The 25223-nt window shown below is 35.7% G+C and overlaps 3 protein-coding genes across 7 annotated transcripts; 2 read left to right on the forward strand and 1 right to left on the reverse strand.

Annotated features, from left to right (window-relative positions):
* Positions 1-1605: 1605 nt before the first annotated feature.
* Positions 1606-5322, reverse strand: LOC104742858 (protein GRAVITROPIC IN THE LIGHT 1-like). 3 transcript variants are annotated; one of them, XM_010463923.3, is made up of 3 exons: positions 4966-5322; positions 4442-4571; positions 1606-3248 (listed from the first exon to the last, which is right to left on the reverse strand). In XM_010463923.3, exon 3 carries the CDS (start codon positions 3246-3248, stop codon positions 1884-1886), a length of 1365 nt encoding a protein of 454 aa, XP_010462225.2. In that variant the 5' UTR covers positions 4442-4571; positions 4966-5322; the 3' UTR covers positions 1606-1883. The 3 variants fall into 3 exon arrangements, with proteins under 3 accessions (XP_010462225.2, XP_010462224.2, XP_010462226.2); XM_010463922.3 differs by lacking the exon at positions 4442-4571 and having other exon boundaries at positions 4966-5260; XM_010463924.3 differs by lacking the exon at positions 4966-5322 and having other exon boundaries at positions 3438-4571.
* Positions 5323-6775: 1453 nt separating this feature from the next.
* Positions 6776-13002, forward strand: LOC104742861 (ABC transporter G family member 24). 2 transcript variants are annotated; one of them, XM_010463929.3, is made up of 14 exons: positions 6776-7126; positions 7308-7562; positions 7759-7835; positions 8036-8314; positions 8438-8501; positions 8605-8757; positions 9686-9720; positions 9817-9890; positions 9999-11155; positions 11246-11716; positions 11808-11959; positions 12062-12351; positions 12433-12569; positions 12665-13002. In XM_010463929.3, exons 1-14 carry the CDS (start codon positions 7071-7073, stop codon positions 12819-12821), a joined length of 3357 nt encoding a protein of 1118 aa, XP_010462231.2. In that variant the 5' UTR covers positions 6776-7070; the 3' UTR covers positions 12822-13002. The 2 variants fall into 2 exon arrangements, with proteins under 2 accessions (XP_010462231.2, XP_087340233.1); XM_087484107.1 differs by lacking the exon at positions 6776-7126 and having other exon boundaries at positions 7225-7562.
* A 6228-nt stretch (positions 13003-19230) lies between these two features.
* On the forward strand, positions 19231-25183 carry LOC104742859 (ABC transporter G family member 24). Of its 2 annotated transcripts, none has more exons than XM_087484108.1 (14): positions 19231-19627; positions 20163-20414; positions 20747-20823; positions 20998-21270; positions 21369-21432; positions 21526-21672; positions 21830-21864; positions 21962-22035; positions 22115-23286; positions 23373-23828; positions 23917-24065; positions 24185-24474; positions 24550-24683; positions 24762-25183. In XM_087484108.1, the coding sequence occupies exons 1-14, from the start codon at positions 19599-19601 to the stop codon at positions 24916-24918; spliced, it is 3309 nt and encodes a 1102-aa protein (XP_087340234.1). In that variant the 5' UTR covers positions 19231-19598; the 3' UTR covers positions 24919-25183. The 2 variants fall into 2 exon arrangements, with proteins under 2 accessions (XP_087340234.1, XP_087340235.1); XM_087484109.1 differs by having other exon boundaries at positions 19408-19627; positions 21526-21668.
* Positions 25184-25223: the final 40 nt, after the last annotated feature.

A 25223-nucleotide genomic window follows, 5' to 3' on the forward strand; every position in this document is an offset into this window, starting at 1 on the left:
TTCAGGCCCAGCTTATCGCTACTCAACACATTTCTACCTCTGATCAGGTGGCTGATCTCTTAACCAAGGCATTGTCTGGACCGACCTTTGCAAGACTGATGTCCACGATTGGCGTTCGTCATTACGTACCACCAACGTGACGGAGATATTACGATATACTCGAATATGTACGGAATATTTACTTAGATATGACTCTATCATAAATGCCAAACTCTATGTGTATAAATAGCAACAATATATGAATGAATACCACAACACTTTCAAAAATATTTCACAAGATCATCAAACTAGTTTATTCAAAGCACCGCCAAATAAATACCATTAAAGTGAAAGAAAAAAAGAAAGGAGCTTATCACACCGAAAAAAAAGGAGCATTTCCGACAAAACATTGAAACCAAGTTTTTTTCAAGATTTTATATTTCAGTCCTTTTGGTTAATAGATCCCGAACCCCACCACAATATTTCGTCAATTGATGTTAGATTCTCGGCACAGAGAAGCATCGCCTTCATCTCTAAACATTGAAATACAAAAAAAACAAAACTATATTATAAATGCACACCAAATACCAATACGTGTAAAGTACATATACTTAAAAGAAAATAATAGTAGTATCATATATTTTTTTTTTGTCAACAATAGTAGTATCATATTATATTAAACTATATTGGCATTCAGTGTTTTGTAGATTTGGATAGAAATTTTGGTTTTTGTTTTTTAAAAACTCATTTTTATACCAATCAAAACTTTAAAATTTTGGTTATCTTACATTTAGGAAAGCTATTTTGTTGTAGTTTCCATTCACAATTCTAGATTTTTAGTTATCCTATAATTTAGGATATATGGTTTTTGCTTTTTTTTTTACGTTAATTTTTCTCAAAAGCCAAAAACTATTTTCTTTGAGATTTTTCATTAAAAAAAATAATAACAAAAGCTAAAACCAAAATCTAAAATGAAAAAAACTAAAAACTAAATCCAGAACTAAATTCATATTATTAACTTCTCCAACAATTATCTAAGTTCTCCAACAATTATCTAAGAATTTTGAAAACCTAAATAATGAACAAAAAAAAAATGGTGGAGGAAAATTGTAAATGTGCATGTGCCAACACGAGACAGGGAGACATAATGCTGGATGGTTCATAGACCAGCAATACATTTCGAAATGGATCCAATGCTTATTATACATGCTAATTTACTACTACGACTACCCTCTTACCAACATTTCAAGTATTTAAATATTAATGAAATTTCAGTCATTTACCAAATCTTATATTCCCCTAAAAAAATCGATACATCACTAATTCAGAATTCCAATGTTACGCTCCGTATTTTGTTTTTTTTCTCCGAGCTAAGGGCTTCTTCGTCAATAGATCTTAATATAAATTTCTTACAAAGAAAATTATCCTATTATTATTATTTAATTTGATGAGTTTCTTAGATAATGTAATAATTCTCTCCAAAATTTCTAAAACCTCTTATCTAAAAAACTTTAAATCATATTTAAAAAACTCAAACAATTTTATATTAATAATTTTTCTTTCTCTACTCTAAGAAATTTATGTTAAGATACCTAAGTGGGCTAATATAAACAAACATAAAAGACAAATCATAAAATATTTACATATTATATTAGAAAAAAAGGAGAAAATATTCAATGGACAACAGCTAAAAGATGCCTCTTCTGTTCTCTGAACTAAAAATAATATTGACAAAACTCAAAAGACACAGAAAACATTAAGACCAAACACTACTTCGCTACTTCTGATCCAACGGCCCACATTTTTTCCCCACATTCTTGAAATTACCAAATCGTCCTTGATGCCCACCATCTCAATCCAACAAATCCTCGCCGTCCGTTTTGGAATCTTAGATCGGACGGTGATCACGAAACCGAGAGATAGACCTCACATTGTATTGAAGTCTTCCCGATCCTAAACCCTGGAACCACCGTGAACGCTACACGCGGCTCAGATTCCGGCGAACTCTCCGACGCCTGGAAAAACGCTTCCTCCGTTACGCTCTTCATGTACACTTCAGAGAATCGACAGCCTTTTGGTACTCGAAAGATCTCAGCTTCAGGCTCGAACGAGTAAGCCAAGCAATGCAAAAGCCAAATCCTTTTCGCCATTTCGAGGAATCCAGAGAACAAGCTCGTCTCTGGGAATTCACCACCCGAGACTTGGTTCCTCAGATGCAAGTGTCCAAAGAAAGCTTGTTCCATCTTCGGATGTATAAGCTGCAAGCACTTTCCTCTACAGAACCTAGCGAATCTTGATTTAGGCCGTGCCGTTAGATAATCTTTCGCTTTCATTGACCTCAGTTCTTTAAACCTCTCAAAGAACATTTCCCTCTCTGCTTTGCTCTGTTTCTTCTTCTTGTAGCTTCTTGAATCGTTGCTTGAGGTTGAGAAGTAAGGTAGATGAAACGCTTCGAACATTACGTTGGAGACAAAGTGTTCGAAAGTGAAACACTTGTGGTCTTGCTTGTGATAGAAAACACCAGGCTGGATCGAATTAGCAGCCGATGAAATGTCCCATCCCGCGATCTTCATTTGTTCGATCATTAGCTTCACGAATCCTCTTGTGGATTTGACTGTGTGGTGCAGATAAGTAACGAAATGCGTTGGATTTAGCGCTGATAGGTGAAGGTTGTCGAGAGGATTGCAAAGTTGTCCGCTTTGGTTAAGTCTCTTCTCTGTCAACTTGTTCTGTTTCATCGATTCATCAAGTTTCTCTCTCAGAAATACAATCTCTGAGTCTTTGAGCTTGTACTGAGACTCCAGCTTCTTCCCCATTATCTCATACGTTTTCAGTAAACTCCTCAGCTCTTGAATCTCCGCGAGAACCAGAGTTCTTTCAGGATTTGGATCCACTTGTTTCTTCAAGAAACATTGTTTCAGCTCAGACAATGTCTTAAGCTCGGCGACTACCAAGTTGTCTGATTTTTGAATCCCGATTGTGTCATACGGAGACTGACAATGCTGTAACTGTGCATAAGCCGCTTTGATGGAAGAAACCGTTGCAAAAAGCTTCGCAAGAAGAGCTTCCAATGCTAGACTTCTCTCATACTCTTCCTCAAGTTTGTAGAAAGATTCAGTCAAATTAGCAGTTTTGGAATCAAACTTTATCTTCTTCATTTCCTCTTCTGGAGCAACACCCATTAGCTTATGAATGTTAAGAACTTTAGCAAACTTGCGTCTGAGTTTACCCTCCTTAGGAACAACAACCATTGGTCTGACAGTCTCCATCTGCAGATACATCACAAAAAGAGCTTAGTTAGTAAGGAGACAACAGTACCAAGAACACAGTAACAAATAAGACAAGAATCACCGCAAAAGGAATTGAAAAGCAAAGGAAAAAAAAGAGAGTGAAATGAGACTTGTAATGATGATGAATGATACTGATACATAAAGAAAAAGAGCAACAAGCTTTAATACTTGGATCAAGGACCGTTAATGGAGGGCCAAGCATCTTTTGTGATATTCTCAGAACAGGACTTTGCTTTACCAAAGAAACTAGTGAAGTAACTATAGGAAAAAAAAAAAAGGGCTCAAAGTAAAAGAATGTTTTCAAAAAGAGTGATCAATTCACAAAAGAGAGATCTACACATAAATATCACAAAAGATGCATATATACAATCAATACTGAGTTGTGAAGAGTTCATGGTTCATGCTTAGAAAATGCTGTTTTTTTTTAAAGAGAAGGAATAAAAGAATCAACAAGTTGTGTCTATACCATTTCTTTATATGATAATATGAATGAACCCAATCTACTTTTTTATTTCTTTCCTATTTTTAATGTGAATATGTTTGCTCTTTCTGCGAGGCTATTTAGTCAAAATGTGCTGCTACAGAATCAAACAAATACTAAAAAAAACTGCACCCATATAATCTCTGCAGAAAACACATGCTTATGCAGAGAATAATTAAGTAGAAATTGTTAATTTTCACATCTCTGAAAAGATGCATTTAATAAACAAGAACAAATCTATATTACTGTACTATGTTAAAAAGGAAAAACCCTAATGTGAAAACAGTACAAACCTTAAAACCAAAATGTATGGGTAAAAAAATTGTTTTTAACCATAAGAAACAAGAGGACAACCTCAATGCCTGACAAACCCACCAAACACATTTAGTACAATCAGACACAAGACCCACAATGTCTCATTGTGGTTTTAGACTCTAGAACGCAACGCTCTAAGACGCTATGCAGCTAACCAAACAGAGCCTGAAGGCATTTCTCATCTACAAACCCTAGAAACAGAGCATTATTGCTTAAATTAAACCCCTCCAAGAGACTTTAATCAGGAAGAGGATTTGTTAGAGAGTGATTATGAGACTTGAAGATGTGAACATAAGCACTAGAACGCTTGAGAATTTTCAGAAGCAAGTTTCCATGACAAACAAAGTTAATAAAGTCAAAGACTCAAAGGTCGTACCTCGCTACCGTCCCAAGTTTTTCTTTCTAAATTTATTATTTTTTTTGAAAAATCTCACTTCATTGTAGAGTAAATCTGAAGAAAGAAATAGAAGAATCGACAAAGCAACTTCAGCTGAAACCCCTGCAGACTAAATGAAACTCAAACAGAAATCACAAATCAACTCAAGAATGAGAAAGAAAAAGAACATAGAACAGAGAAAGGAAAAACAAAAAGATTCAAACTTTGTGCTGTAAAAGAAGAAAGTCCTAAAACCCTTTTTTAGAATCGACTATATATACAAAAGATGAACAATTAAAGTCGACATTATTGTGTATTAGCTAACAACAATGGTGGATTAGGCCCACGGCCAGCGACATGAAACTTCCATTGAAAATAAAAACTAAAACTTTGTAAGAACAAAAAAAAACAATTAAGCAATAATGGAATTGAATCATTCACCAGAAACCCACATGAATGTTTAACAAACGGAACTTGATTGAATTAATGAAAAATAAAATTAAGAAAATTATTAAACCACTCACCCGGAAATAGATCTCTCTGTTTTCTTTACACCAACCAACAAAAATGTCTCCTTGAAAATTTACAGACAGATTCGTCCAAAGCTTCAAGAGAGAGAATATGAGAGAGAGAGAGAGAATATGAGAGCTGGAGGAGTGAAACGGTCAGAGAAGGAGATGAAGAAGAGAGTAGTAATATGAAATTACTGAAAAGGACAAAAGACAGACTGAGCAAAAAAGCAAAGCGTTGAGCATTGGGGGATTCAAAATCAGGTTTCCGAAACACCCTTCAAAGTTGAGGCTATTTACACCGGCCGTTGTGATTAGGGAGAGGTCTCGAGATACGCGAAAGGTGTTTTTGGTCATTCATGTAGTAGCAATGAATGAGAATATTTTTTGTGGATTTGGTTGGGTTTATTAATGGGCAAATTATGAGATCATCTCCAAGTGCGAATTTATTGGGCTTTTCTATTTTGTTCTGGGCTCGGCTAATTTGCTTCGTTAAGAAACAACAATACTATATTTGACGGGTGCTGTTAAGATGATGAGGTGCCGGATTAATAACGACTGTCATTTTCAAGCTGATGAGTGATGATGAGAAATGTAAAAAAAAAATTACGTAGAAACTTTTCTTGTGAAAATTTTCATTGTACATACTTGTGCTTTAGAAATTTTAGCTGTTGAGATTTTTAAACCAATTGATATAAATTGTAAATTTTGGAAATTACAACTTTAAATAATATAAATGATTAGATTTTGACATATGTGATACAATAAATTTTCTTTATATCTAATTTTTTTTTACAACATGGTACAAGATTGGTTCAATCAAGGCAATACGAAAAAAAATCGTTTACATAGGTAACTAGGTGCGGAACTGAGCGAATACGTCGTGCTAGATTATCCGCTTTACCATTTTGAGAGCGAGGGACATAGAGTAATGAAAAAGAAGCAAAATCCTCTTTATCTGCCTGTTTGTTTCTTTATCTATATCTATATCCAAACAATATATATAGTTGTAATTTGATATCCAAAAAATTGATGACGACTTCCAACAATCGATAATCTTATTTAAAAACTATGAAAAATAAACCTTAAAAGCTGAACATTTTAAATATAAATTTAACAAAAAAATTGAAAGTAAAAAATGAAAAAAAAATATGAAATAATGGTTGTAGAAACTATAAAAAGAGAAAAATCAATAAAAGATTAATTGAGAAAATTTTGGGTTCTAATTCTTTTTGTTAAAGTAAAAGTTTTAAAAATCTAAACAAATCACTTTTAGGCTGTTAAAAATGATATATAGTAATGGATGCAGAAGACGATATAGTAATAACAATGAGAGTTTAATATCAAATTTGAAATTTTTTGAACCAAATATAGATTATTGGTTCGTGATTCAGTTGAATCATTTGTCTAATTCCTTCTGATGGTCTTCAGATGATGGAGGTTTCAAAAAATACTATAGTGCAAATTTGTTTAATAGTTTATAGCTGATTTTTTTTTTGGGTAGTGTGTAGCTCATCACGTCACTGATATTGAAGTTGAAATGAAATTGCTTTGAACTTTCGGGTGGTTCAATTTGGCCACACAATTGAATCACAATCTCCTTTCTTTGTCATCTTTCTCTTGTCTAACGGTTATTTTACGCACAAATCTTTGTCATCTTTCTCTTCTTTAATTGTTATTTTACGTATGAACATCCTATTTTTATTGTTATTGTATGAAAACGTCATGTATCTACCGAAACTCACGTTATAAAAAATCTCCATCCAGCATCCGATTACTATTCTTCTCATTTAGTTAACTGTAGATTTAACTAGGTCTACATCATGTCCATGTCCTAAGAATTATTCAACGCACCCTCGTCTTCGTCTTCGTCTTCATCTTTGTCTTCGTCTTCGTCTTCCCTCTTGTCGAGGTCAAGTATGTAAATTACTATTTTAACAAGCTTCCCCAATAATTTAGCAACTTCATTTTTCATGGATTCTTCATCTCCCACGTCATGAACTTCAACGCCTCACAAGTCACATGATATACGTATCTTTTATATATTTCTCTTCCATTGATCCCGGTTTAACTCTTTTAGTTTAAAAAGCTTCCCCAAGAATATAGCAACTTTATTTCCCATGCATGGATTCTTCAGCTCCCAAGTCATGAGCTTCAATGCCTCACAAGTCACAATGTACGTTCATTGGTCCTCGTTCATCTCTTTTAGTCTCTGGAGTTTAGACTAAAACATGCGATGTTTAGCTGTTTGTGATGTGATGTGATAAGACAAATAAAGATTCAACATTTATGTTTTTGTTAGTTGTTGTTTTTGCATCTGATATAGTCACACTTTCTATGATGTGTTCTTCTTTAAGGCTTTTGAATCTCAAGATGAGTGTGAACCGGCGAAGTTGGCACAAACATGGATCTAATCTCAGAATGGTTATCTTAGTTCTGTGGTTGGTTTGTTATGTTGGGAATGGTCAAACTATTTCGAACATCAGTGAGTTCGAAGACAATCCAGCTCTTCTTCCCCTCGTTACAAAGGTGGTTTATCGCTGGGTTTCTAATACTACCGCTGCTCTTAGTCGTGATCTTGGTAACAGGGCAAAGTTTTGCTTCAAAGACTTGTAAGTTTTCTTTCTCTTAAATTGTAATCTGGAACTTTCAATTCTTTGATCTTAGTATGGTGGATGCAGTTGATAGATTCACTTGCTAATTAACTCGTAGGTCCTGTAGGTGAAAATATACTCTTTGAGCTTACAAAAAGTCTTGTGAGATATTTTGGTCAGGTTTTTTATCCCTTTGTTGAAATCACTATCTCAGGGATTCTGAATGGAACAGAGCTTTTAACTTCTCCACCAACTTGGATTTCTTATCTAAGTGCATTGAGAAAACCAAAGGTACTGACTTTTACTTAGCAGTTAGCACGACCGAAACAGATAATTATTTGCTACTTGGTTGTTGTAAAAAGATGAAAGATCGACGATTTGATGGTTCTTGGTTGTTTCAGAACTCTCACGTTTCTTATGGTTCTTGGAGTAATTAATCTGATGACATAGATTGGATCTTGTTATGTGCTTACACTTTTGGTCTGGAACAGGTGATATTGTTGGGCGTATCTGTGGAACAGCAGAGATGAAGTTCTATTTTAATGCTTCTTTCAATAAAGCAAATGACACGGAATATTGGCAGTGGCAGCCAAATGTAAATTGCAACTTGACTGCATGGGATTCTGGTTGTGAACCTGGATGGGGCTGTAGTCTTGATATAATCGAACAAGTCGACCTGCCAAACTCCAAAGATTTTCCTAAAAGAAAAAAAGACTGTATGACTTGCTGTGAAGGGTTTTTCTGCCCTCGTGGCCTCACTTGTATGATACGTAAGCAGTTCATAAAACGCCTTCATATGGTTTAATTTAGAAGGTGTTTTCTCATCTATTTGGTCTAAACTAACACTGTTTCTGATTTTTTTTTTTTTTTTTTTTGTTCTGTTTTGAAAAAAGCTTGTCCCCTTGGTGCTCATTGTCCCTTAGCTACCCTTAATAAGACTACAAGCATATGTGAACCGTAAGTTTTTTTTTTATTCCATCTTAGATACAAATACTAATATGATTCATATATGTGATATTATTGCGGGATAAGATAATAAGATGTTATGTCAAATCTGTAGGTATACTTATCAACTACCACCAACTCTAAGACTACCAAGCCACACTTGTGGAGGTGCGAATGTATGGGCCGATATCACTTCCAGCAGTGAAATATTCTGTCCTGCGGGATCGCATTGCCCAACCACCGATAAAATAGTAGCTTGTGAAAAAGGGTATTCATTTCTTCGCCCCTTCAAAATTCATTCTATCCTGACAAATTTTCCTCAACGTTGTGTTACTCTGTTATGCCAATGTTTATTTGCTCCTCTGGTTCGTTTTTATTTAAAATTGTGCAAAAAAATTTAGGCAAAAAAATAATATTCACTTGCATGAATCTAGTTGAATCGTTTAGATGAAGTTGGTTTAATCAAAAATAACAAATTACAACTATGCCTCAATTATCCAAATGAATCATTTGTCTTCAAAAATGATAATTTTACAATTATTTTGCAAATTACAATATTTTGTCTACCAAAACTGTAAAATATGCTTCAACTAAAATTGAAAATCATATTTTCCTACCAAAATCGCAAAATCATATTTTTCTGCTAAAACCAAAAAAAATATATTTACCGGCCAAAACTCCAAATCACATTTTCCACAAATCATAAAATTGAATTTATCTGCAATAACTGTTAAATTATGTTTTATTTTTAAATGGTACTTGAAATATATTTCTATTTCAGAAAAATGCAAATATGAATATTACTTTATCAATTTATGCGAAAAATCAATTTGTAATTTTTAAACATTATTAAAACATGATTTGTTGTAAATATACTTTAGATTAAAGATTATTATACTTAAAATTAACAATATAGTTAAATTAAAACATGAGCATTTTAGTCACTTTCTAATTAAAATCACCTAGATGGAGATGTAACCAAACAAACAGATGTTCATTCATATGGCATCAAACCAACAAAAATGGAAATCAATTAACATATTTTTGATGTATCATTTAGATGGAACATTTGGATGGTTCATTTGGAAGTAAAACATTTAGATGGATAATTTGAATATAATAACAGATTAATGATTTAGCTGAGAATCAGAGTTTGTCTATATCTTAAGTGGTTATTCCTTTTTATGTTGATTTAGGCACTATTGCAGAAAGGGGTCAACATCTGAGAAACGTAAGTCATATCGAATATTCATGATCGCTTGTTAACCAATAATTAGTAATGTTAACTATCTCCATGCATCTCTTAAGTACGTCTTGGCTTCTGCAGCTTGCTTGAAGTTATCGTCCTGCAAACGCAACACAGGAAATCAGAACATACATGCGTTTGGGATTATGTTTATCGTAAGTTTTTTTATTCAGTTATTACTGGAATATCCAAGACTAGCAAATTGGGTTTCCACTACTAAAAAAGTGTCATTCACTTCAATTTCAATATGTATGTTTGTGCAGGCTGCAGTGAGTACTATTCTACTCATTATCTACAATTGTTCCGATCACATCCTAAAGATCAGGGAAAAGAGGCAGGCGAAGTCAAGAGAAGCAGCCGTCAAGAAAGCGAGAGCTCATCAGAGATGGAAAGGTGCTAGAGAGGCTGCAAAAAAGCATGTACGTGAGATCGGTGCGCAAATAACTCGGACATTTCCAGGTAAAAAATCCGATCATGATGGTGATACCCACATGATGTTAGGTCCTGGGGACTCTGCTTCTGAGGTATATGAAGACATAGAAATGTCGAAACATTCGAGTTCCTCTGCTTCGCAAGCGCAGTCTAGTTCAGCCGTAAGTAATGAAAGAAGAGCAAGTCTTGAAATAGAAGAAGAGAGCGTAAAAAGAAAGAATTTGGCTAAAGCAAAGCAAACACAGACCCAAATATTCAAGGCTGCATATGATCAGATCGAGAAGGAGAAAGCCATGGAGCAAGAGAATAAGAATCTTAACTTTTCAGGAATAGTTTCAATGGCTAGTAATACTGAGACGAGGAATAAAAGACCTCTCATGGAGCTTTCTTATAAAGATCTAACTCTTACCTTGAAGTCCAATGGTAAGCATGTGTTGAGATGTGTCACAGGAAGCATGAAACCAGGTCGGATCACAGCTGTGATGGGTCCATCAGGAGCAGGAAAGACAAGTCTGCTCTCTGCTTTGGCTGGTAAAGCTGTTGGTTGCAAACTGAGTGGTTCGATTCTTATAAACGGGAAGCAAGAATCAATCCATTCATATAAAAAAATTATTGGTTTTGTGCCACAAGATGACGTTGTTCATGGAAACTTGACGGTAGAAGAAAATATTTGGTTCCATGCTAAATGCAGATTACCTGCGGGTCTATCGAAAGCAGACAAAGTTCTTGTGGTTGAAAGAACCATCGACTCTTTGGGGCTACAAGCTGTGAGGAATTCTTTAGTTGGTACGGTGGAGAAGCGGGGAATCTCAGGAGGGCAGAGGAAACGAGTCAATGTGGGTTTAGAAATGGTAATGGAGCCTTCGATTTTATTCTTGGATGAGCCTACTTCTGGCTTGGATAGTGCCTCATCACAGCTTCTTCTTAGAGCACTTCGGCATGAAGCCTTCGAGGGAGTCAACATTTGCATGGTTGTTCACCAACCGAGGTATCTTGTAAAACAAGTTACACGTAGAGGAAATATCTTTATCATGTGCCATGAAGTTTTTTTTAATTCATATTTCTGAATTTGTTGCAGTTACACTTTGTTCAAAACGTTCAATGATCTAGTACTTCTCGCGAAAGGTGGACTTACTGTTTACCATGGATCAGTCGACAATGTCGAAGAATACTTCTCCGGGTTGGGAATAAATGTTCCAGACCGTATCAACCCTCCTGACTATTACATCGACGTTCTTGAAGGCATAACAATTGGGAATTCTGGTGTTGATTACAAAGAGCTTCCTCAAAGGTGGATGCTTCACAAAGGGTACTCGGTTCCATTAGATATGCGGAACAACAGTGCTGATGGTCTTCAAACGAATCCAGACATTGGTAATAATTCACACGGTAATGCAGAACAAACATTTGCCAGAGAGCTGTGGGGAGATGTGAAGAGTAATTCCATGTTGCGTAGTGATAAAATACAGCACAACTTCTTGAAGTCTAGAGATTTGTCCCACAGAAGAACCCCTTCTATGTGGCTACAATACAAATATTTTCTTGGAAGGTTTGATCTTCTCAAATTTTCTATGTGACTTATTTAAGAGCAGTTGATTCTTGGATGTCGGAATAAAGAAGAGCTATGTTCTTGATTTCAGGGTAGCTAAGCAGCAAATGAGAGAAGCTAAGTTACAAGCCACAGACTATTTGATCTTGTTGCTTGCTGGAGCTTGTTTAGGATTACTTACTAAAAAAAGTGCTGATGAGAGCTTTGGATATCTTGGCTATACCTACACTATTATCGCAGTCTGTGAGTTGGATCATTACTGTTATTAATCAATTTCTGAAAAATTTCTTCATGTTCTTATGGATCTTGTGTCTTTTTTTGTTTTTCTTCTTCTTCATCTGTCAGCTCTTCTTTGCAAAATAGCAGCTTTAAGATCATTCTCACTAGACAAGTTACATTACTGGAGAGAAAGTGCTTCGGGGATGAGTAGCTCTGCCTGCTTCCTTGCCAAAGATACAATAGACTTTTTCAATGTACTTGTCAAGCCATTGGTCTATCTCTCTATGTTCTATTTCTTCACGAATCCAAGATCCACATTTTTGGATAACTATATTATTTTGGCCTGCCTCGTATATTGTGTGACCGGTATTGCATATGCCTTGGCTATCTTTCTCCAACCAAGCTCAGCACAGCTGGTGAGTTTCCTTTCGAAGAAGAAGAATCATACTCTCTGTACTTAATTCTAATCGACAAACTTATTGGGGATTTTATTGCAGTTTTCTGTTCTTCTTCCAGTCGTTTTAACACTTGTTTCATCCCGACCGAAGGATGATAGTAAAGCTATTAGGATAATGGCTGACTTGAGCTATCCAAAGTGGGCGTTGCAGGCATTTGTGATAGTAAATGCTCAAAGGTACGAAAACATGTTGGAAAAGCAAAAAGCATAAAGAAGTTAATTACCTACCAAAAGCTTGGTTTGATTCCTTCTGTACATTTATTGGGTTTCAGGTACTATGGAGTATGGATGATTACGCGGTGTGGTATGCTTTGGAAGTATGGCTACGACATTAACGAATGGAATCTATGTATAATGATACTGCTTCTCGTAGGTGTGGCCACTCGTGGAATTGCCTTTGTGGGGATGATCTTACTTAAAAAAAAGTGAAGAAAGACCGTTCCTTTGTTCGCAGGAATCTGAAGCTTCCGGATAGACAGAAGAATATAAGGATTTGTTATGAAATTTATATGTTCATCGTAGTTCCTTCTCCTATTAGAGTAAGAAACTTTGTACACATCTTTTGTGTCTGTGATGTTGGTTTTCAAACCCAAGAGAAAGTGTTGTCAAATCAGATTAGCTAGTAATCTATAAGACCACCATTAGTGGAGTAACCCACCATAGTTACTCCCATATTAATTAAGTATATAATTAATACTAAATTAAGTGAAGTAACCCTAAGAGAAACTTAAGCAAAATCACTCTATTACTAGAGAACCCAAAATAAGGTTGCTCAAACATTTAAATAATAATTTTTTAATTTGTGTTTATTAATTATCAAACTTTAATTATATAAAATGACAAAACAATTATTAAATTTTTTTTATATTACAAACAATTATTAAAATAGAAAACAATTAAATTTTACAAACTTTAGAATATTAAACATATTTTACAAAATTCGGAATAGTAAACATAATTTATAAAATTCGAAATATTAAACATATTAAACAAAATTCGGAATAAGATTTATTGTGCGATTGCCCCAATTTTTTGCCAGATATGTTCAATCAAGTCTTTCTCCAAACGATCATGCATTTGTGTATCATGAAGGTCATTCCGAATGCCCATCATATTATTTATAGTTGTTGGCATATCTGTAGAATACGATAAATCGACTCGGGAAGTTCCGCTTCCTTCTCCGTAATAGAACTCTGTTGGATAGTAGAAATTGTATTCATGTCGTTCGTCTTCCACTATCATGTTATGCAAGATGATACATGCTCTCATTATTTTCCCTATTTTTCTTTTATCCCAAAAAAGTGCAGGATTCTTCACGATTGCAAATCGAGCTTGCAAGACTCCAAATGCACGCTCTACATCTTTACGACATGCTTCTTGATTTTAAGCAAAGAGTTTTGCTTTTCGACCACGTGGAAGTGTAATGGATTGGATGAAAGTTGCCCATTTGGGATAGATACCGTCAGTTAGGTAGTACGTCATTTTGTATTGCCTTCCATTGACAACGTATATAACTCTCGGAGCTCGGCCCTCTAGGATATCATCAAACACCGGTGAGCGGTCCAAAACATTGATATCATTTAACGTACCTGGTGGTCCGAAAAATGCTTGCCAAATCCATAAATCTTGTGAAGCCACAACCTCTAGTACGATTGTCGGTTTTCCAGATCCACGTGAATATTGTCCTTTCCATGCAGTGGGACAATTCTTCCACTCCCAATGCATACAATCTATGCTCCCTACCATTCCGGGGAAACCCCGTTGTTCTCCAATATTCATCAATCGTTGGAGGTCTTCAGCTGTAGGTCTTCTGAGATACTCGTCTCCAAACAGATTTATAACTCCCTCAACAAAATGTAGAAGGCATTTGTGGGCGGTTGTTTCAGCGAGTCGTAAATATTCATCCACCGCATCTGCCGAACATCCGTACGCCATGATACGAATAGCCGACGTACATTTTTGAAGTGCAGAAAGGCCGAGCCTTCCAGTAGCATCTCGCCTTTGTCTAAAGTATGGGACTCCATTCTCAATAGCATTAACAATACGAATAAACAATGGTTTGTTCATTCTAAAACGACGGCGGAACATAGCTTGAGTGTAAGTCGGATTATCACTAAAATAATCATTCCATAGCCGAGCGTGACCTTCTTCGCGGTCTCTATTAATGTGGACTCTTCGGATAATTGGAGCTGATGGTACATCTGGGTGAGTGTAGTTGTATTGGATATCCTCCACTATACTATCAACTTCATCCTCTACAATATCATCAACTTCTTGATCGGAACTCCAATTAGACATCTTTTGACAATTTGGGTTTAGTAGAAGGCTTATGGGAAGTTTAATTTATTTTGTAATGGAGAAGGATTTTTCTTTGGTATAGGAGGAGAAGTGAAGATAGGAGGAAAGAGAGTTTGTTTGCGGGTGTAATGGAGTAAATGTTGTTGCAAATGAAGAAGAAAAAGTTGTCCAATATATAGACTTAACACTAGAGACACAAGCAAACAAACTAATTTAGTGGGTGTACATACAACCCTTACAAAAGGCAAAGCTGTGACTGTCCTTGCAAAACAAATAAAACCGTGACTGTCATTGCCAAACAAATACAACCAAACAAATACAACTAAATCATACAAACATCAAAAGCCATACAATCCTTACAAACATCATAAGCCATTTAGACATAACCCTTCACATCAACAAAACATCCCAAATATGTGACATGTTCCACAACAAGATAGCTTCTTCTCTTCACGTGACTGTCCACAGCTACATTTGATGACCCGAAACCTGAAACAAAAGAATACAAGTAGAGTTAAGCACAACAAAACATATTAACATGAGAGACATAGAATGGTGACAACATGAGAAAGACACACAAGAGTTAAATATAACAAATGAAAAGAATTGAAACCTAAATGTTTGTCAACATTTGATCTACTAGTTTGTCTCTAAGTAGCACTTCAGCTGGTGTTAGTTCACTCTTGTTAACCAGGCTGTCTAGCAATCTCATCTTGTCGTGCCTCTCTTTAGCCGTTTGTTCTTGATCCTTCATTGCAATGATCTTATCTAACTTACGGACAGAACCATCCTCAACATCAATACTAACAGTCGGTTTCTTCCCTTTGTTCTTAGTAGCTTTAACCCTCGGAGGCCTCTTCTCAGATCCATCATTGCACGTAGTAGTAGTCTCAGATGCAAGCTTAGTCCGCTTGTGGTTACATTCTTTTGTGATCCATTTCTGATCGTGCTTCAGCTCCCTCCAGCAATGTCCAAGCATAAATGGCTTCTTCATGTCGTTATTGTAAAGCTCATACGCCATTCTCATCACGTCATCTTCTGATTCTCCACTTTTCCTTCTTGTACTTGTTTGTGCGTAACATCCCACAAACTTGTTGACTTGGTGGTTTATCTTGTTCCACCTAGCCTTACATTGTGAAGGCCCTCTTGCGTTTGAACCGGCTGATCCATCATTTGCTTTGTAATAGTCTGCAACTCTCTTCCATAAACTTGTTAACCGCTGCTCATTACTTACAACTGGATCCTTGCTTATGTTCAACCAAGCACTTATGAGGTTGGCATCTTCCTCTGCACTCCACCGCTTCCTACTTCCTCTGCCGCCGTCTTCTTCAGTCTCTTCAACTGTAACCTCTATACAGTCTTCAGTTTCGGATGTTTTGGGCTAAAGTTAAGAGGCTGAGAAGAGAATGTTGAGCTAAAATGAGGGGGCTGAGAAGATAATGTTGAGGTAAAGTGGGGTGGCTGAGAAGAGAATGGGTTGCTAAATTGAATAGGCTGAGAGGATTTAGCAGAATGTGGAGGGTTAGGATTATCATAAACGTTGGGATCTATTTGAGAATTCAAAAGATCAACATAATTTTCTGATGACAAACGATAAGGATTTCTAGGATCCATTGTTTGTGTTTAATGAAAGCTTATGTTTAACTAAAAGGGTTTGTAGATTGAGGGTTTATATTGTTTAACAATGAGGGTTTATATTGAACTCAAGGTTAGGTTAGCTTTTTAACTAAAGGTTAGATAAAAAAAGTAAAGTTTAATTGAGGTAAAAAGCTAATGAGTGTTTAGTTGACAAGAGATATACTTTTCAGTATATCTCTATGAGTAGACAACTGAATAACTTTTCAGTAAATCTACTTGTGTACAAATTTTCCAAAATGTGATGTTTAAAGTCAATACTAAATTCAAATTCAATCATGTTTCTCAATAAACCAGTGTAATTATGCTTTTTATTCAAACTAGAAACAAATTTCACCTTCCAAAATAATTGTGCGAAAGAACAACAATCGGGTTCCCAAAATATTTTAAAACACTTGAGCAAAAAAAGAAAACAGGACACGGCAAAACATCCCAAATCATACCTTTTAGCACAATTATTTATAAAAAACATCAAACTAGAACAAGAACTCACAGTTTTATCAAAACAGAACAAGAACAGTTAATATGTAAACCGAACTAGAACAAGAACTCACAGTTAGAACAAGAACAAGAACAATCTATAACAGAAAGATTAACAAAACAGAACAAGAACAACAAAACCAACTCATTCATCCCAATCACATCTCATAAAAAACCTAACAACAACATATGAGAGTTATAGGACCATACCTTATCAATTTTGACTGTCCAACCGGTAAACCACTTCATGAACACCACTCTTCATCATTTAACCGCTATATCCAGTTCATGAGAACCTCACAGAAAACAAGACAATCTTGTTAAACATCGAACTACATTTACACTCTACCAATAAAAAGACACACGGGTAACAGAAACACAAAACACAAAACAAGAACATACAAAGCTATAACACAAAAGCTATAACACAAAACAAGAACATAATAAGCCACTCATTCATAAAAAGCTATCAGACAATAATCATTAATTAAACCGAAACCCTAAATCATACAAACAAATTTCAAAACCTAGATTAACATCAAATTAATCTCACACTCGATGCCTAATAAGTCAAATCGACAACAAAGATTAACAATTCTAACAAGCAATCGAATTAATACGAAACCCTAACAATTCAAGACCACCAGAGATGAATTACAGAAACAAAAAAAACATAGATCAGAAGACGAACCGTATCTCTCCAATTCGTTAGACGGTGGACCTCGCCGGACATCCGCCGTTGTCCCACCACTCCTCCGCCATCGTTGTCCCACCACTGTGGAACCTTCGCCGTCGCCAAATCGTGAGAACCGAAGTGACAAACCCTAATAAGCTGGGTTACGCCAATACAATCTCCAATCACCCTCCGTTTATCCCAAAAACCATCGAGATTAGCCGGATAAATCAATGATTTGATGTTAATCGGTTGATTTTTTCGATGGAGAAGAATCGCGATTTATCCTCCACGAACGAGAGAGAAGAGAAAGAAGAGAGATGTCGAGAAAGAATGAAAAAAATATGAGAAAAAAAAAATTACCTTTTATATTTATCAGTTCACCAAGACACGTATTGTTGCTCAAGGGGTTACTCCCAAACCTTCCCATAAAACCGATACTCGGCGTATTGGACTCAAATATTAGTTTTATAATCTAATTTTGGGCCCCAGAATTAAGAGTAACCCACTAAGTTACTGGAGTAATGATGCTCTAAAGCTCTTTTAAAACTAATTAAGGCTTGTTCTTAGAATTTGGCATAATTGAATTAAAACATTACCAAAAACTACTTCTGGTTGAACAAGACTTGAAAGTTGAGTGAGTTTCTGATCATTTTCTTACTGCACAAATAGATATAAAACATTTGGTTTTTCTTTAACAATATATATATATATATATATATATATATTTTCCTTATGTAAATATTTGAGTAAATATTTTTAGCGGGTAATAAGCCTTAGGTTGTTGCATTTCGGAATTCGGACCACCCTATTGGACAGAGCCTGAGTGGATGGAGACGACGATATAGTAAAAACTAAAAACAAACAGAGAGTTTCATATCAAATTTGATTAATAACATCATAGTTGATTTGCTTAAGAAGATATGTTCTAGCTCTTCACGTCACAAAGACAGACATGTGGTTATAGACTCTTGATAAGTTTTAAAAAGTCATTCATTGTTTGTTCTTGATTGAGAGTTTTCGCCTTTTCAGTAATCCCTTGATGTTAATAAAATTTCAGTGTCTTCCAAATTTGGACTCAGCAAAAAATTCATTAATTATGGGACCAGTTGATTGTAAGTTGTAAATACATGGACGAATCCGCAAATATCCTACATTTAATTCTTCATGATGACTAATATTCAAATTTTCTCTATTGTGTACATTTTATAGTCATGAAAATATTATTATTCTACAAAATTTAATATATAGAATAGTCAATTACAATTATACAAAAAGTCAGGGTTACAATTTTGATGTTAATAAAAAATTTCGGTCGTCATCCCTTGATGTTAATAAAAAAATTTCAGTGTTTTTTTTTTTTTTTTTTGTTATTTTCTGTCTTCCAAATTTGGACTCAGCAAAATTCATTAAAATCATGCGACCATTGATTGTAAGTTGTAACACATGGACGAATCCGCAAGTATCCTAATTTTAATTCTTCATGATGACTAATATTCAAATTTTCTCCATTGTGTACATTTTATAGTCATGAGAATATTTATATTCTACAAAATTTAATATATAGAATAGTCAATTACAATTTATATACAAAAAGTCAGGATTACAATTTTGAAATGACTTTTCTACATAAAACTTTTTTGATATTAGAACAAGAGAAATCTGCATTTTTTATTTTTTAATACTAATCAAAAACAGAAATTTCATTTTCTTAGTCACTATATTAGTAATGCAACAGTAAACAATATTTGTATATTAGGAAAAGTTGCCACATAACAAATATTTCTTATCATTCTTACTTAAAGAAATTTTTGAATAAACTTAGAAAGAAAATATATATATTCCTAAATCAATGGGTAAAAAGGTTGATTCTGTTACAGATTTTAAGTAACTGTAATTATAATTACTAGGTCTACATGTCCTTTCCTTGTCCTAATGAAATCATTCAACGCACTCTCTTCTTCTTCCTTCTTCATTCTTCATTCTTCCTTCTTCCTTCTTATTATAAGGTCAATGACAATGACGACAGATTAAATCTGCATATCTCAGACTAATAGTTTAAAAAGCTTCCCCGAAAATATAGCAACTTCAATTTTCATGGATTCTTCAGCTCCCAAGTCATGAACTTTAATGCCTCACAAGTCACAATGTACGTTTTTTTTTTCCCTTCTCTTCCGTTTATCCTGGTTTAACTCTTCTAGTCTGTAGAATCTAAGGAATAAAAATTGAAACTTGCGATGTTTTTGTGATGGTGGTCGAATGTGATCTGGAGACAAAGAAAGCAATTTTCAAGTTTCTGGGTTCTCAAATTAGATTGTTTTGGAGTTCGTTTCTGCTTAATTTGTTAAAAGAGCTGAGATGTGATGTGATAAGTCTAATAAAGATTTAACCTTTATGTAGCTAAACCCAAAAATCAAGCTTAACAGATTGATTTTAAAAAATATTAAGATATGGGTCGTTTTTCACATTGTTTCAGTCACGTTCGTCGCACACATAGATCACCATTTTAGTCTTTGCACCATCGTTTTCTCCAACTTCCTTCACGTTTCTTCCCTCTCCATTCACAAATCACAATGTCTCAAAACGTTTCATCTAACTTGATATATCAAGCAAGTTTTTTTATGTTTTTGTTAGTTGTTGTTTTTGCATCTGATTTAGTCATTTTCTATTTTGTGTTTTTTAAGGGTTTTGAATCTCAAGATGAGTGTGAAACGGCGAAGTTGGCTTAAATATGGATCTAATCTCAGATTGGTTATCTTAGTTCTGTGGTTGGTTTGTTATGTTGGGAATGGTCAAACTATTGGGGACACCAGTGAGTTCGAAAATCCAGCTGTTCTTCCACTCGTTACACAGATGGTTTACAGCAGGCTTTCTAATAGCACAGCTGCTCTTAATCGTGAGCTCGGTACCAGAGCAAAGTTTTGCATCAAAGACCCGTCAGTTTTCTTTCTCTTAAACTGTAATCTTGCACTATATTTGCTTTGCTTTGGTTTCTAATTTTGTAGACTTGTATCACTAATGCAATCAAATGTCTCATTTTTCTGATTAAGATTTCACCTTAGTCTTTTATTTATTTACTAAGATATCAGCATTCCTAAAGAGGATGTGGAACTTTCAATTCTTTGATCTTAGTATAGTTGATGCATTGATAGCTTCACTTGCTAATTAACTCGTAGGTGCTGTAGGTGATATACTCTTTGAGCTTACTAAAGTCTTGTGAGATATTTTGATCAGGTTGTTTATCCTTTTGTTGAAATCACTATCTCAGGGATGCTGATTGGAACAAAGCTTTTAACTTCTCCACCAACTTGGACTTCTTATCTTCTTGCATTCAGAAAACCAAAGGTACTGACTATTACTTAGAACGAACCAAAACAGAAAATTAATCTGTTTAAAAAAGATGGAATGGAAGATCGACGATTTGATGATTTTATAGGAACACTGTTATGGTTCCTGGAGTTAATCTGATGACATAATTTTCATATCTTTTTATGTGTTTACATTTTCGGTTTGGAACAGGTGACATTGGTAGGCGTATCTGTACAGCAGCAGAGATGAAGTTCTATTTTAATGCTTTTTTCAATAAGTCGAATAGCCAAGGCCACTTGCAACCAAATGTAAATTGCAACTTGACTTCATGGGTCTCTGGTTGTGAACCTGGATGGGGCTGTAGTGTTGAACCAACCGAACAAGTCGACCTACAAAACTCCAAAGATTTTCCTGAAAGAACAGAAAACTGTATGGCTTGCTGTGAAGGGTTTTTCTGCCCCCGTGGCCTCACCTGCATGATACGTAAGCAATTTATAAACGCCTTCATGGTTTATAAGCTTTTCTTATCTATATGGAATGGTCTAACTAACACTGTTTCTGAATTTTTTGTTCTTGAAAAGCTTGTCCCCTTGGTGCTCATTGTCCCTTAGCTACCCTTAATAAGACTACAAGCTTATGTGAACCGTAAGTTTTTTTATTCCATCTTAGATACAAAGACTAGTATGATACATGTGATATTATTGCGGGATAAGATGAGATGTTATGTCAAATATGTAGGTATACTTATCAACTACCACCAGGACGACCAAACCACACTTGTGGAGGTGCGAATGTATGGGCCGATATCAGATCCAGCGGTGAAGTATTCTGTTCCGCGGGATCGTATTGTCCTACCACCACTCAAAAAGTACCTTGTGATAGTGGGTATTCATTTTTTCGACCCTTCAAACTCCGTTCTATCCTGACAAATTGTCCTCAACGTTGTGTTACTATGTTAAATCAAATGAATGATCCAGCTGAGAATCATATTTGTTTCAAACTGTTTTTGGTATAACTGGTTATACTTTTTATGTTGATTTAGGCACTACTGCAGAATGGGGTCTACATCTGAGAAACGTATGTCATCGAATATTCATGATTGCTTGTTGTCACAAAACTAAGTTATGTTTACTATTTCCATATTTATCTATTAAGTACGTCTTGTCTTTTGCAGCTTGCTTTAAGTTAACGTCCTGCAATCCCAACACAGCAAATCAGAACATGCATGCATTTGGGGTTATGGTTATCGTAAGTTTTTTCACTTATCATTGAATCTGTACAACTAAGGTTTTCCACTTAAAGAGTGGCCTTCAATTTGTTTGTGCAGGCTGGAGTGAGTACTATTCTACTCATTATCTACAATTGTTCCGATCAAATCCTAACGACGAGAGAGAAGAGGCAGGCGAAATCAAGAGAAGCAGCGGTGAAGAAAGCAAAAGCTAATCAGAGATGGAAAGCTGCTAGAGAGGCTACCAAAAAGCATGTCAGTGAGATCCGTGCACAAATAAATCGGACATTTTCAGGTAAAAAGTCCAATCATGATGGGGATACCCACATGATGTTGGGTCGTGGGGACTCTTCTGAGATAGATGAAGATATAGACATGTCAAAATATTCAAGTCCTGCGAGTTCCTCTGCTGCGCAATCTAGTTATGAGATTGAAGATGATGCAGCCGCCGTAAGTAATGAAAGAGCAAGGCTTGAAGCAGAAGAAAAGAGAGTAAAAAGACAGAATTTGGCCAAAACTAAGAAAACACGGAGCCAAATCTTCAAGTATGCGTACGATCGGATTGAGAAGGAGAAAGCCATGGAGCAAGCGAATAAGAATCTTACGTTTTCAGGAATAGTTGCAATGGCTACTAATACTGAGACGAGAAAGAGGACTCTCATGGAGTTATCTTTTAGAGATTTAACTCTTACCTTAAAGTCCAATGGTAAGCATGTGTTGAGATGTGTCACAGGAATCATGAAACCAGGTCGGATCACAGCTGTGATGGGTCCATCAGGAGCAGGAAAGACAAGTCTGCTATCTGCTTTGGCTGGGAAAGCTGTCGGATGCAAATTGAGTGGTTCGATTCTTATAAACGGGAAGCCCGAATCAATCCACTCATATAAAAAAATTATTGGTTTTGTGCCACAAGATGATGTTGTTCATGGAAACTTGACAGTAGAGGAAAATCTTTGGTTCCATGCTAAATGCAGATTACCTGCGGGTCTATCGAAAGCAGACAAAGTTCTTGTGGTTGAAAGAATCATCGACTCTTTGGGGCTACAAGCTGTTAGGAATTCTATAGTTGGTACAGTAGAGAAGCGGGGAATCTCAGGAGGGCAGAGGAAACGAGTGAATGTGGGTTTAGAAATGGTAATGGAGCCTTCGGTTTTATTCTTGGATGAGCCTACCTCTGGCTTGGATAGTGCCTCATCACAGCTTCTTCTTAGAGCACTTCGGCATGAAGCCCTCGAGGGAGTCAATATTTGCATGGTTGTTCACCAACCAAGGTATCTTGAAAAATAAGTTACACCCGTAGAGGTAATAGCTTCTTTATGTGCCATGGAGTTTTTTAATTCATGTTTCTTTGTTGCAGTTATACTTTGTTCAAAACGTTCAATGATCTAGTACTTCTCGCGAAAGGTGGACTTATTGTTTACCATGGATCAGTCAACAATGTCGAAGAATACTTCTCGGGGTTGGGAATAAATGTTCCAGACCGTATCAACCCTCCTGACTACTACATTGACATTCTGGAAGGCGTTGTGATATCAATTGGGAATTCTGGTGTTGGTTACAAAGAGCTTCCTCAAAGGTGGATGCTTCACAAAGGGTACTCGGTTCCATTAGATATGCGGAACAACAGTGCTGCTGGACTTGAAACGAATCCAGACATTGGTAACCAAACATTTGCCACAGAGCTATGGGGAGATGTGTATTGTAATTTCAGGTTGCGTAGTGATAATATACGGCATAACTTCTTGAAGTCTCGAGATTTGTCCCACAGAAGAACCCCTTCTATGTGGCTACAATACAAATATTTCCTTGGAAGGTTTTCTTCTTTAATCTTCCACGACTTATTTATGATCAGTTGAAATCTTGGATGTTGGAATGAAACGGAATTATGTTCTTGATTTCAGGATAGCTAAGCAGCGAATGAGAGAAGCTCAATTACAAGCCACAGACTATTTGATATTGTTGCTTGCTGGAGCTTGTTTAGGATCACTTATTAAAGCAAGTGATGAGAGCTTTGGAGCTCCTGGCTATACCTATACTATTATAGCAGTCTGTAAGTTGGATTAAATCCTCTATTAACCTATCATAACTGTTATTAATCAATTTCTGAGAACTTGATTCATGTTCTTAACTTCTTATGAATCTTATCTTTTGCTTTTCTTCTTCTGTCAGCTCTTCTTTGCAAAATAGCAGCTTTAAGATCATTCTCACTAGACAAGTTACATTACTGGAGAGAAAGTGCCTCGGGGATGAGTAGCTCGGCCTGCTTCCTTGCCAAAGATACGATAGACTTTTTCAATATACTTGTCAAGCCATTGGTCTATCTCTCTATGTTCTATTTCTTCACGAATCCGAGATCAACATTTTTCGATAACTATATTGTTTTGGTCTGCCTCGTATATTGTGTGACCGGTATTGCATATGCGTTGGCTATCTTTCTCCAACCGAGCTCAGCCCAGCTGGTGAGTTTTATCTAAGTTCCCTTTTGAAGACGAATCATACTCTCTACGTATCTAATGACAGACTTGGTTTTGCAGTTTTCTGTTCTTCTTCCAGTCGTTTTAACACTTGTTGCAACCCAACCGAAGAATAGTGAAGCTATTAGGATCATGGCTGACTTGAGTTATCCAAAGTGGGCTTTGGAGGCATTTGTGATAGGAAATGCTCAAAGGTACGAAAACAAGTTGGAACAGAAGCACAAAGAAGTTACCTTTCAAAATCTTGGTTTGATTCATATATTGGATTTCAGGTACTATGGAGTATGGATGATTACACGATGTGGATCGCTTATGAAGAGTGGCTACGACATTAACGAATGGAATTTATGTATAATGATATTGCTTCTCATAGGTGTGGCCACTCGTGGAATTGCCTTTGTTGGGATGATCATACTTCAAAAGAAGTGAAGAAAGATCGTTTCTTTATGGATTTAACTTTACTAAAAGTTCGCAGGAATCTGAAGCCTTCAGGTAAAAGAAGAAGAGCTTTGTTGGCTAAATTTTACAAAGAATATAAATTTGTTGTGAAATTATTTATTTATTCATCTTAGTTTATTGTCTTATTAGAAGTAAGAAACTTTGTCCAGATCCTCTGTGACATCAATGTTGGTTTTCAAACCCAAGAGAAAGTGTTGCCAACTCCAATTAGCTAAATCTATTTGGTCTTTTGAAATCTTGGCTTGTTTTTAGATTTTGGCATAATGGAACTAAAA

The sequence above is a fragment of the Camelina sativa genome, chromosome 14 (assembly GCF_030686135.1).
Source record: "Camelina sativa cultivar CO46 ecotype springtype chromosome 14, ASM3068613v1".
NCBI classification, from domain to species: Eukaryota; Viridiplantae; Streptophyta; class Magnoliopsida; order Brassicales; family Brassicaceae; genus Camelina; species Camelina sativa.

Bases quoted from the DNA above. Each gene is read 5' to 3' on its own strand.
- LOC104742858 (XM_010463923.3), bottom strand. From the start codon at position 3,248: ATGGAGACTGTCAGACCAATGGTTGTTGTTCCTAAGGAGGGTAAACTC.
- LOC104742861 (XM_087484107.1), top strand. From the start codon at position 7,240: ATGTTTTTGTTAGTTGTTGTTTTTGCATCTGATATAGTCACACTTTCT. The intron at 7,836-8,035 runs GTACTGACTTTT...GGTCTGGAACAG, and splicing joins GTGCATTGAGAAAACCAAAG to GTGATATTGTTGGGCGTATC. The intron at 12,570-12,664 runs GTACGAAAACAT...ATTGGGTTTCAG, and splicing joins GTGATAGTAAATGCTCAAAG to GTACTATGGAGTATGGATGA.
- LOC104742859 (XM_087484108.1), top strand. From the start codon at position 19,599: ATGAACTTTAATGCCTCACAAGTCACAAT. The intron at 22,036-22,114 runs GTAAGTTTTTTC...TTGTTTGTGCAG, and splicing joins CATTTGGGGTTATGGTTATC to GCTGGAGTGAGTACTATTCT. The intron at 23,829-23,916 runs GTTTTCTTCTTT...TCTTGATTTCAG, and splicing joins TACAAATATTTCCTTGGAAG to GATAGCTAAGCAGCGAATGA.